At 37.4% G+C, this 13,385-nt stretch overlaps 1 protein-coding gene across 4 annotated transcripts in view; it reads left to right on the forward strand.

Annotated features, from left to right (window-relative positions):
- LOC110400414 (sodium channel protein type 1 subunit alpha) overlaps positions 2,489–13,385 on the forward strand; it is a 63,187-nt gene continuing 52,290 nt past the window's right edge. For all 4 annotated transcript variants that reach the window (XM_021400271.1, XM_021400274.1, XM_021400270.1 and 1 more), the window contains exons 1-2: positions 2,489–2,801; positions 9,698–9,816. In XM_021400271.1, coding sequence (XP_021255946.1) covers positions 2,535–2,801; positions 9,698–9,816 — 386 coding nt within the window. In that variant the 5' untranslated portion in view covers positions 2,489–2,534. The remainder of the gene's footprint in view (positions 2,802–9,697; positions 9,817–13,385) is intronic.

Here is a 13,385-nt window from a genome sequence, read left to right on the forward strand (position 1 = left end):
AGGTGAAATTTGAAGACTCTGGGAATTTGTACAAGCTCTATGAATATTTGATCTTGAGTTATTCTGTTAGCGTGTGTAGATGTATGACTACACAAGGAATACAGTAGATCAGATCCATCATGGAGGTGTTAATCCAGTTGCAGGCATATTGCCCAAATGGTCAATGTGTGAATAGCTGTTCCACTGTAGTTCTGGGTGCCTTGGGCTTAATATGCATGGGCAGATCAATTTTGTGTTAAATAACACAGATACAGCTGAATAACTTCAAACTTCTGCATGTGGTTTACAAATGGTCTGTACACACAGTATATTGAGTGTGCTTAGGAATTATTTGACTTGCAACAGTGCATGCAGTACAAATTATATATGAATATATTTTGCTTGCGATATTTCAGAAGAAACACAATGACTCTATTCTGAAAATTTCTGAGTAACTTATTTTCCAAAATTTTGCCCCCTGTGCCTACTGTATGGGCCAATACTTTATGGGTAGTTTGGTTTGGTTTATTCTTTTTTTTTTTTACAGGAAATTAGCACTTTTTAAATTTTGCAGTGAGAAATCTTCACCTCAGTTATTTAGAATCTGTTCCTCTGATTGTGGGTAGTAGTTCTATATACCCAGATTAAATATGTTGGTTTTTTTTCTCAGAAAACTGTGTGATAGATCACATAGATCACTTTGATCCCTCTTTCCTGATTTATCTGCTTTATTCCACTACTCAATACATGTGTGATTAAGAATTTTTTTCTTACTCGCATTAATGATCTACACATCGCATAGATGTGTAGATCATCAATACACATAAAACAAAGCTTCTGTTTTTATCTCCTTTTCATCTGTGTTGATATGTTCCCCTCACAGCCATGTCTTGTATTTTTACTTATCTGTCATTCAATACCTCTTGCTTATTTTGAAGTGTACTGCTTTGTACTGAACATTCAGTCTCCTGAAAAGGCTGAGTAATCATTTCACAAAAACCATGGCAGTGAGTGGAGACTGCAGTTACACAGAATCATAGGGGTTGAAAGGGCCCTCTGGATATCATCTGGTCCATGAGTGTCCAACCTTTTGGCTTGCCTGGGCTGCATTGGGTCAAGAGGAATTGTCTTGGGCCAAATACAAAAAATATAGTTTATGTATATAAGTAACAAGACTTATTTTTTATATATTTTTAGTAAAGCATAGAAAAAAAGAGCAACAAAACATAAAAGTAGTAGGATATTTGACCTTATTTTTGTGGGTTTGTACCCACTGCCTCTTGTCCTGTTGCTGGGTACCAATGAAAAGAGCCTGACTCCATTCTCTTGACTCCCACCCCTTAGATATTTCCAAGCATTGATAAGAGCCCCTGTTACTCTTTTATTCTCCAAGCCAAACAGTCTCAGTTCTTCCCTCATACAGAAGATGCTTCAGGCCCCTCATCATCTTTGTGGCCCTCCACTGGACTCTCTGCAACAGTTCCCTGTCTGTCTTGAACTGGGGAGCCCAGAACTGGACAGAGTACTCCAGATATGGCCTCACCAAGGCAGACTAGAGGGGGAGGATCACCTCCCTGAACCTGCTGGACACAGTTTTTAGTGCGCCCCAGGATGCCATCGTCCTTCTTGGCCACAAGGACATACTGCTGGCTCATGCTCAGCCTGTTACCTCCTTATGTTCAGGCATGAGGAATATGCTCCACTGTGTGCCCAAATACACATTTCCCCTGTTTGTCTGATGTAATCAGGAGATTCAGCATGAAAGATGCCTCATCTGTAGTTTTTAACAGGATTTTTTTCTCTCATCGAGTTTATTTTATTCAGCTATGTAAGTTATGTATAAATAAATATACATAATAGAATACTTCCCGAATTATCCAGTTACAACTATTGGTGGTATGGCAGTAGAGGTTGAACCTTCCCTCCAGTACTCTGTTCTGTGTTGTTGCCATGTGACAGATTGCAGTAGAGGGGCAGTCGGACAAAACGGTGTGTATGAAGCAAAGGTGTGTCACTTAATTCCTCCATGTGGGAAAAATTGCACCCATTGACAATCGTGGAAATTTGCTGAATGCTTATGGAGACCAACAGTGGATGTGAGTGCAGTGAGGGATGGATGGTGCGTTTCAGCAGTGGTGACAGTGAGATGGAAGGCAAGCAATTTCCAGATGGCAGTGCAGAGCTATCACCTCCACTGGTGCAGATTATTATGGGCATGCAGGTTTTTGCTCATCACTGCCAAAAATGCATAGCTGATGGTGGTGACTATGCTGAAAAATAATGTTTCGTAGCTGAGAATTTGCTCTGTCAAATAGCGTTATTGTGTTCTTTGTATCTGTTGTAGTTTTCATGGAAATAAATAGAAGGTATTACTTCTGGAGCAATGTACATATATTTTAACATTCTAACATAGCATAAACAAAAGCATTTCAAAATAAATGTTATAAATTTCTTATTCAATGATTGTAGCATGTTTGTTTAATTTTTTTCTACTTCCTTTTAGTATTTTCCTATGCAGAAGAATAAATGGTAATTAAAATGTGCAGGATGAAAAGATGGAGCAGCCAGTGCTTGTACCACCAGGACCAGACAGCTTCCAGTACTTCACTAGAGAGTCTCTTGCAGCTATTGAACAACGCATTGCTGCAGAAAAAGCTAAGAATTCTAAACAAGATCGTAAAGACAATGATGATGAAAATGGGCCGAAGCCAAACAGTGATTTGGAGGCAGGAAAAACACTTCCATTTATATATGGTGACATACCTCCAGGAATGGTGTCTGAGCCCTTGGAAGACATGGACCCATATTATATCAACAAAAAAGTGAGTCTTATATCAGGCCTGTTCTTATGAAAATGTTTGAAGATCTATTTCGTATTTTTTTCATTCTCTTACTGTGGGTTAAATAGTTTTTTCATCTGTTAACTGACAAAAATGTAGGAAAACATCATTCTAATAATGTGGGAACAGCTAAGCATTGTTTAGATAATTAGTGTGCAGGAGCAGAAAATGTTTGATGCCATTGATAGATATGCATTCCACCTTCCAGAAAGTAAATAAATATTTAACATCTTCTTGTTATAAAAATTAAATTTAGCTAATGCATGGGAAGTGGTCGTGGCACTGAGCCTGCTGAAGCTGAAGAAGTGTTAGGACAATGCTATCAGAAATATGGTTTGAATAGGTGGTTTTCTGTGGAGCCAGGAGTTGGGCTCAATGATCCTTGTGGGTGCTCTCCAACTTGGGATATTCTATAATTCTATGATTTTAATACACATTTACCCTCATGTGCTGTTGACCCACCAGTCTTCATGTTTTCAGTAATGAGAAATTTTACAATCATATAATTTTTAATATTAAATTAACCAAATTGGGAATAAATGTAACATGATGACTGACTATATAATTTGGTTATGTAGTAGATGTAGTAGGGTATAAGTAAATAGAGTAAAAATCTAGACACCTATACACTGCTCTCTTAAACAGTAGCAAAGTGCTTGTTGTCTTCTGTGGTACAGAATGGAAGCCATCATCCTTAGTGGATATTAACTTTTCATCATTTTCTTTTAATATGCATCAACAGTTACACAGATTTGTATCTTCTGATACAATCGAATGTATATTGAATGAACAATTATATCAAAGCTGAAACGCAGTACATAATCTTTGATTGTAAACAAATGTAAGGATTCTAGATGTAGTAATAAAGTACCTACACAAACATATGTATTTTATCGATAAAATACTTTGCAAACTTTAAAAAGGTGAAGATGTACTGAAACTGAGTACATCTATATGTCGTGCTTTGTCTAAGGTTCTGTACATTTAAAATTGTCAGCACAAACCAACCTGTAACACATATTGATCGCAGGAATCTGCCATGATTTCAAATTCTAGGGAAAATTATAGAATCAGAGAAACATAAGGATAAGCAGAAAATATCATAAGAAGAATCTATAACTGATATTAAGGTTTCTGGTGCAAGTGGCCTTCAAAGGCTCTGGAATCCTTCCAGGATGACTCTGTTGCACTGCCTGTATACAGCAGAAAAGGTTTACAGTCTATCAAAATAGCTAGCTTGGGTGATGCTTTAATTATTAGATACTGCGATTATGAAACTCTATAAATATCAAGACAGGAGTTATTTTGATTTGCACAATGTGCTGTGCTCTGAGTGTCTTCTAGCTTGCTAAATTTTATGTGATTTGTGAGTCCAATTTTGACAAGAGAGAAAATACTATGTGAAAGCACAATATTTTTATCTTTATTATTTGATGCCTCTGAAAGAGCCTTTATCTGCCATTCATAGTGTATAAAAACTTTAAATCACATTCTACTTTTACAAAGATGAAAGATCTGTTTCTACAAAAGCAGGCCTTGTGGAGTTCTGTACTAATTGCATCTGACTGATTATGATACAAAATCATACATAATTATATATCTACCTGCCCAGGCCTCATCCTGGACCAAATCAATCAGTGTTCTGTGTCTTATCAGTGAAAACTGGGAAGACGTGCTAGGAATGACCTACAGGTACTCTTCTCGAGCCCTTAGAAACTGAAGAGCCATTCAGTCCATTCATTGAGGGAGCTGAAAACCTACTGTATCAGGTAGGTCAGGTAGCTGAAGATGTTCAACCAAGTTTCTAGATCTGAACTATATGAAAGGAAGAATCTTTTTATTTGCACACTAAATAACTTCTACAGGCAGGTCACGTTTACAGTACTGCCTGCTGGCATTTTCTTCTCTATGCTGAAGTCTGCAGATCCACCCTACGCAACTGATTCAATCTTCTACCATATAGGAGTAGAAACAGCTTTTTCAGTCAAACACAAAACAAAATTTTCTCACCTACTACAATTCTCTCCATTCTTCCTTACTTCAGCAGGACAAAAGTAGGTTTTCCTAACAGAAATTCCAACATTAAAATATCTAAATCGTAGATTTTCTTATCTACTTCTATGTGACTTCTAAGAAGATTTTTATCTTGCTTCTCTTTTGAGTGTATTGGTAGCAGTTGATGGTCCTGCAAGCCTCAGAAGCAGAGATAATTTGAGAACAGCCTGAAGCAGAAGGTAACAACTCCAGGAAGAACCAAAGCACTTTTAATGCTTAATGTGTTCAACTCTGTACCATTTTATGTTGCAGATTTCTCTTTACTCCTGTCTGAATTCTGTCTTATAAAGCCAAGGAGTCAATCAGCACACACTATTCCAATGTAACAGCCTGACAACTGCTGCATGATAGTTAGAGTTTATATATTGCTGCCTGGGGAAGCATTTATCTGAAACCGTATGAGTCTAAAGAGGAACTACAGAATGAAGGGAAGTTAGTATTTGGTAGAAATAGTTAGGACAAGTGTATGGATTAGCAGATGCCACTGTTGTGGCTCATATCTGTTAAGATCTCTGCATAAACTATATCTGATTCATCCATCGAACATCTGTAAGTTTGACTTCCAAACTTTCAAATAGGCTATAAAAATGGTTACCTGCAGTGTTTGTCAAGTGGTGCTAATGATCATATTACTGTTTTTTTTTTCAGAAAATCTAATAAGCTGTTCAAGAATTTTAGAAATATCTTCTCTTTTCCAAATTTGAGTCATAAGGGAAATCATCCATCAGTTATTTCATATGCAGGTATTGCATCACACCCATTGATCTGGTGCAGTTTTTTTTGTTTGTTGTTTTTTGTTTCTTTGGAGGGGGGAATAGGGAGTCTTTTCAGGGTAATATGAATCAGGAGAGCTGAGCTCTTCCCTGAAGATCTAACTACTAGGTAATTAACAGAAGTCTGCCACCTATTTTGCCATACTCAGGCAGTTATGTTTTCAGAAGGATACTTCTTCTTTTCCCTGTACTGCATATGAGATCAAATTGAAATTATGTTTTGGTATCTTTGTTTCTATGCACAACTTATCATAGCTGAAAGGAAAAGGCAAAAATAGCACCTAATAGCAGTATAGATTTGCACTGTATTTCAGATAGCCTAAATGCCAGCAACTGTACAATGGGAACATAATTCTTCTATTCTTCTACAATTTAATACCCCTCTTTATATTCTTATGATTTTATTATAATGAAGTGCTGTTGTGCATGGTGTTCGGTAATGCTGGTCTTTGGAACTGTTAAGTTTAGCATTCTAAACCTTTGCTCACTTTTTGTGTTCTACTCCTGTTTAAGTGTAAATCTGTGTGTTCCAAATACAATGGCAACTGCCTGTCAGTGGTGAAGCTGCCATCACAAAGGATCAAGGAGGTTTTTATCACTATCTATCAAGAAAGGATCAGCTGGAACCCTTTCAGATCGTGACCTGCAGGCATCCATCAAAATCTGGTCCACTTGGTTTCTTACTTCAAAGGCTGGCTATTTTGTCTTGAAGCTAGGCTGCTACATTAAAAAGGAGGGAAGGAATAGTTGGAACTAAATGGGCCTTACTTCACTTTCTTCCTGCTACAATGCGGATTTAGCATTGCTGCTGACTGCCTCTGCCCACCCTGCCTTTTGCCAGAAGGATGCTGATTGATGCCTGTCAGAAGAGCTGTCTCCTTTTGTCCTTGGTTACATCAGTTGCCTAATCCAATCAAACCATACCTCCTGGATTCCCAGACTTGATTTGTCTTGCAGAAGGAAATGAAAAAATCTGTAAAATCATTCTACTTCATTACATCAGAAAAGGTGAATGAACTGGTGATCTTAGATATGTTTGATAGTTTCAAATGAAAGAATTTTGAAGATAAAAGTTCTAACAACACAAACCCTAAGGTCTAGTTAGGAAAAAATGCTTTCAACAGCCACAAAATGAGAAAATGCCAATTTCAGAAATGTCACAAGTCTCTTGTGCTAGCTGTCCCCGGGGCTTTCCCCGAGGAACCATTTGGCTGTAAGACTAAGTAGCCAGCATTACAGAAGGTGCTGTGGGTTTTGAGATGGTGTTTATCTAACGATGGGAAGTGTTAATGCAATGCAGTAGTGCTCAGCCTTCAAGAAACTGCTTCAAAGCCAACTGGGAGGGAAGGGAGGAGAAATGATGTTTAAAGAACTTTCTGTCCTGAGAGGTTCTCAGGGGCTGCTTTTTTCAGCTTCTACGCTCTTAGATGCACCCTTTTGAAATACTCCTCCTCCTTTGCCCTGCCAAGGCCGCAGTTTCTCAGTTTGGATCAAATATGGCAGAGGTTACAGAGCTGGAAGCCAGGTTACAGGCACAAAACTGTAAAAAAAAAAATAATAATAATAATAATAATAAAAAAAAATTAATTGGACAAATTAATTGTAAAATTGGACACTTTTCTTCAGGTATTTCATTGAATTTACATTCACATTGGAATACTTGGAGTCTGAGCAGGTTTCCTGCCATTATAAAATGATAAAGCACTTTATGAAACATAAACCCTGGGAACTATCCATAATCCTCCGTATATGAATATTAATCTTATAATTTATTTTGAATTTATTTGGCTTTTCTCAGCATATGCCTACTTTGTCCTGGCAGCTTTGGGTAGAATGTTTCATGTTCATCCACACTGCCTACACACTGACTTGTATCTGGGCTGAGACTGGGGTGCAAATGCAGGAAGCTTACCCAGGAATTGGACATTAGCTGTTATCCTTGTTAACTGCATTTTTAGAAAAATTCTCCTTGAGAGATGAGATACAATTTTAATTCATGTTTAGGGCTAGAAGTCAGTGGACCAACACAGTCATTTTCAAGGTTCCCATCACATAAAGATTTTGGATGAAAAATTAAAACCGAAATAGAAATTGTTAGTCTTCCTGCTTCTGCTTATGCAGGGCAGCAGAAAGTGGAACAGCTAAAATAGCAGCAGCTTCCAACTGAAACTGAAGTTGTGCCAGCATGCTGTTATTTTCCATAAGGCACGTTAGAAAAGAGATGTATGTTTAATATGCTCATGTTCAAAGGTTTTTAAAAAGATGTAGGTTGGCTAAATGTAGGTGGTGTAGTTTTAGATGCAGAGCTGGTAGGGAATGTGAGTTTTAATATATTTTCTCAACTACCTCATAGCTACAGAAGCTGTGAGTGTGAGCTGTGAGGCCTGGGCACCGGAGTCAGACTTGGGAGGGAAAACTCACTGTGCCCCTTAGTAAATGGTACCAAAACCCATCATTCGTCTGTTTAGCTACTCACATGTTTAAAATGAAACCTTCATTTAAGGTCAAGTCAACTGCAGTTACCCTTGAAAGGTCATTGTTATCTGTAATCTATAACTGGAAATATAGTTTAGGAACATTAGCTCAGTTGTTATCCCATTGTTTTCAGTTTAATCTGCAAATTCTTCATTTCTGTGCAGAAGCAGGGAAAACAAACACATCTCTTATAGCATTCCTATACATCTTGAATTTGTGCTCAAGACTCAATGTTAATGACACTTAGTATTGAGGGGTTTGGTCCATATTGCCGGGTGTGCTGCGTAGAGCCAGCTCAGTGAAGAAGACAGCAAATGATTTAGGGTTGGGAGAGCTTTTACTCAGTCCTCATCCTCTTCTTTTTCTCTGCCTTCTGTTCTTCGTATCCACCACAGACTTCTGTAAACCCTTATCTCTGCAACTCCCTCTGCCTCTTGGATGCTCCTAGCAATTGGTATCGGTAATTCCTGGTCTGTACGTACTAAGCACCGTGAATATAAGCAGAGTGAAGAACTGTCTTCCTTGAAAATTCTTGGCATATTTTCTCCGACTGACAGCCTTCCCAGAAATAGTTCTGTACTCCACTTGCTGTCAGTAAATGGACTTAATGTCTTGCTCCACGCCTCACAGACACCAAAAGAGATGAATATCTCCATTCCTGCATTTCCATTGGCATCCTAGCTTACAGCTCACATCTTCAGCAGTGTAATGATAAGCAAGGAAGCTTTATCATAGTTTAGATAAGCAACAAGAAATAAGCAACACTGACAAAACAGAAAAAGCAATTTTAAATATTTCTCATTGCTAGTTTCTTCAATACTTTTAATTCTGTTTGACTGTAGGCTATAGTCCTTGTTCCACTGTATGGAGGTCTCTTCCAAATTACTGATTCTTCCCTCTGCAGTACTTTTTGTTCTGTTTTGTTTGATTCTACAGTTGAAGGTACACAAAGAAAATTGGGAGTCCACATTTCCAGTGTTGTAGTGTTAATGTTTTTGCAGCCACAGCGTGCTGCAATGTAAGCATTTTTTTTTTCAAAGTTTCCCTAAATTTGATACACTTCTTAGTGGTTAAAATGAAATTTAACATGACATATGTGTCCTGGGAAAGATTTACACCTTCAAACCACAATTGTGCAGGACAGTCTTCTGGGATGTGTGTCTTGTTCTCCTAAGGTAAGGTGTACTCAGATACCCACAGTCCTCAAAGATTCATGGCTACATGGGTTATTGCTATTTCCCTCTCTCCTTAGCACAAACATGGAAAAGCATAAAGACAATGACAGTTTTAGTTAATTGTTTCTGCATCTTTTCTACAAGAAATAGATCATATAACTGATGTTTTTTAACAAAGCAGTATTACAAAAGCATTAATGAAATGAATGTTCTATATTTAAAATTATATTTTTGTACATCAGGTACGTACTGGAAATAAGTTTTATTTCAAAAGTGAGTCATGTTTTGTATATTAACTATTCAAAAATTCATGAATTTGCTGTTGTCACTAGAAAAGGTTTAAAATAAGCATCTACAGCGAATGCACACTTACAAAATGTTTTGTGTTTCTCTTTTTCAGACCTTTATAGTATTGAATAAAGGGAAGGCAATCTTCCGATTCAGTGCCACCTCTGCCCTGTACATTTTAACTCCATTCAATCCTCTTAGAAAAATAGCTATTAAAATTTTGGTACATTCATATCCTTTTTCAATTTTGGTTCAAGAGAGAAAACCCATATCTCTATTTCATTGTACTCAGAAGACATTGTACTTCTTCATAGCTTATTAATTTTTTTTTCCAGCATAAGAGTTATGGTAAGTTTCTATAAATACCAGGAAATTTGAATATGTTATTCAAATACATTATAGCTATCCTGTCAAATTTCAGTACTTTTGCTGCAGAAATTTACAGATGGATTTGAGAAATCACTAATCTCTGGATTTCCAAATCTTTTTCATGTTTTTAAAAGTCTTATTAATTTAAAGACAATTGAAATCTGCAGGAATTTTTCAGAAAAGTTTCTCCAGATTAACGTTAATATTACATTTTTACGTTTCTGATTCTTTTTTGTGCTATGAAGCCTATCCATACAAAATTATATTTAATAAAAAAACACTTTGTACTCATAAATTCCAGAAAAGCTCTCAATTTTAAAATGTTGCTATCTAGTTAATTGCAAGCATCATAAGTCTCTGCCAAATTTTGTACACTGCCAGAAAACAGCAGCAGCAGCCCCGCAGACTGTTTGCAATGTCTTTGTATATGCAAATGGTGGACAGGTTGGGGGATCATAACTGATGCGACTGTGCATGATAGAAGGTTTTAGTCTGGTATGTGGGATTGGTGCCTGATGCTCCTAACAGTTGACAGACATTTCTAGAGAATGAGGTTTTAGTGCAACTTTCTTGCACAACCCCAGGAGTGGGGAAAGTAGTCACCACATGGAAACTTTAGCATGACAGTAAAACATCAAGCAGAAAAGACAAAGTCTTATTTCTAGAGATTGCTGGGGCAATTTTCTAAATGTTTGGATAAGAAGAATAAAATGGGGTGACTGTTGCTGACTCAGGGGACCTTTTCATCTAAGCTTCCTCTAAGTTAAAGCAGTGAGAGGAGGGAAGGAAAGTGCCTGGAACGGAGTGAGGGAGCATATACGGACAGTATGGGACCTGACAGACCTGCAAGCATCATGGTGATGATGGTGAGAAAATGTAGCCAGAACTGTCAGATTGAAGCTGTTTTTATCTTAAATACAGAAGTGGATATATATTTTTTAATCTTAAATGGAAGGATAGAGTTATGGGGTTTTTTGTTTCTTTGTTTTTAATTCTGTACAATGCAAACACTGCAACTATTAATGTGTTCAATCGCCTAATATGTTCCATTATGCAGTTTAGGTTTTGGATACTTATATTTTGTCAAGATTAGCTTATAAGAAAAAAATTGGTAGTAATTTTTCTTACTATCTTTACTAATCTTATGACTTTTATCAATAAACTCTATTGCCCTGCTTTGAGGCAGGATTGGCATTTTAGTCTCTGTAAAAGAACTATGCCTTTTGCTTTCAGTGCAGATGTGTTTTGAGCACAGTGAAATTGGTGCATTGTGGAGAACCTCTACATCCAGGTCCTCTGAATTCCCTGAATCTCTGTGTGTGGGGCTCCGACCACATTTGCCCAGGCGCACAATCAGATGTTGTTCACTCAGCAAGGAATCAGAATGTCTCTTCCGAGGGCTCAGAGACTTATGCTATTGTTCTTTCTTCACTGTTGGTACCTACTGTAATACCAGCCCCAGGAACTGGTAACAGCGTGAATTTCTCTTTTGACTCACCCCTGGGTATTCTGCCTTTTTTTTCCTTCTGACTGCCTGACTCAAGTCAAGGTAGAGTGTTCAACTGAGAGGGCAACAGAAGAGTGATGGAGGATGGCCTGACTTCTGCAATGAATAGGAAAGAATGGAAAGATTAGAAGAGATGGGGGCATATAAAAAATGCAGGCAGCAGTGGCTGGAGTTGCAAGGTGCAAGGAGTGTTAAAAAGGATCAAGGAGATGCATGAGAGAAAAAGTGGTACCTTGTTAAGTACCTCTATGCTAGCTAGCCTTTGAAAGCTGAAATTACAGTGTTATTCAGCGTTACCTCGCTACCAGGAGCTATCTGCAAAACCAATTAGCAATGTGATTTTTTTCTAATCTCCATCTTCCAGAAAGTCCATGCAGGCAATAGGAGACTGTTCCAGGAAGTTACTGGCTTAAGGTTGTGCAGTAGCTCTAAATGAAATCCATTCCTGCACAGGAAGAGTGTGGAAAAAAAAAAGTCACATATATCAGAATTGTTCACATATGTGTATTATTAAATTCTTTTGTAGCAAAAAATACTAAATTAAGGGAAGTTTGAGGTTGTAATACACTTAAAATATGACAGAAGTGGAAAAAGAGGCACAGACATTGAACGTACCAGTTATGTTTGAGGTTTTCATATGGGAAAGCATGGCCAGATTTAAGACTTCAAAGTACATTAGCCCAGCTGAACATCTGCTCCATTTGAGAGTGAACTGCACTTTGGCCATGCAACTCAAACCCATGGCAAGTTATGTACAGAGTGAGCAATGTGCAAGGACCTACCTGTGGCTTTTGTTATTAATGATGCAGAGCTGTAAACCCATAATGCATCACACAGAACTAAAAACTCAGCTCTTCCAAAAAGACATTTGACTTTTTTAACTGCTAAGATAATCTCCCAGCTGTATTCCTAAAATTCATAAGGATTCAAGATTTAGATTTTTGTAGACATTTCATTGCCTACATAGCTGGAGGATCTAGAATAAGGAAGGCAGAGATCCTTCTGGCAAATTCAATTTGATGGACAGTGCTGATTTGCTCAGAGAAGACAGTCCATCATGTCTACCAGAGGAGTTTTATAGGCCTTCTTCAGTCTGATTCCTCACTTCTGAACGTTGGCCATTTTGATGTAGCATTCTCTCAAAGTAGTTTTTTATGTGATATACATGGTGATAGGGTTCTTTGCCTAGCCCTGTAAAAGTCATGACAGCCTTCTTTTTATTTCAGCATCAAACATACGTATTTAGCACCAAGAATGTTATCTGAATGGATAGTGTTTATCCTACTGACTGAAATCAGATTTCTGTCATTTTTCAGAATATCCCTAAAATAAGAATCTTTTTTGTTTACCAGAGTGCTGTACCTCTAATTACATTTTATGTACTTTGTTTTATGAGACAGTTGAAACTTCCAGGAGGTGTCTCCAGATTTGTCAACTACCAAAATTAATTCTCTTTGAAAAAGGAAATTTCCCAATTAAATAGGTGCAGAATCTTGAATCCTGCCTACAGACTGTGCAGACAAGCACCGTATGGGATAATAATTAATTATTCTAAGCAAATAACATTGATTTTTTTGCTATTCAGAGCTTGTATGACATGATCCCCAAAATGAGTTGTCACTTTAAGGAAAGCTATCACTATGTTTACTGCTTGTTCAGCAATTTAGATTAAATGTCACCTATGGGAATTGGGCAGGTAAATCCTTCCCTGTGATTTGAATGTCAACTTGAAAGTGTATGCTCAAGTTTGAGTGGTTCAGGAGCTTTAATCAATGATCTGAACGCTAGGACAAATTTTCTGCAAAATTTAGGTTGAAATGTAACTTCTCCTCTTCCTCTTTCATTTACAGTGAAGGTTATTTGTTCTTTTGTTTGTTTTGGTGTTTTTTTTCAAAGCATAAAAATATGCTTCATACCAAAAATG

This window comes from Numida meleagris, chromosome 5, assembly GCF_002078875.1.
Source record: "Numida meleagris isolate 19003 breed g44 Domestic line chromosome 5, NumMel1.0, whole genome shotgun sequence".
NCBI classification, from domain to species: Eukaryota; Metazoa; Chordata; class Aves; order Galliformes; family Numididae; genus Numida; species Numida meleagris.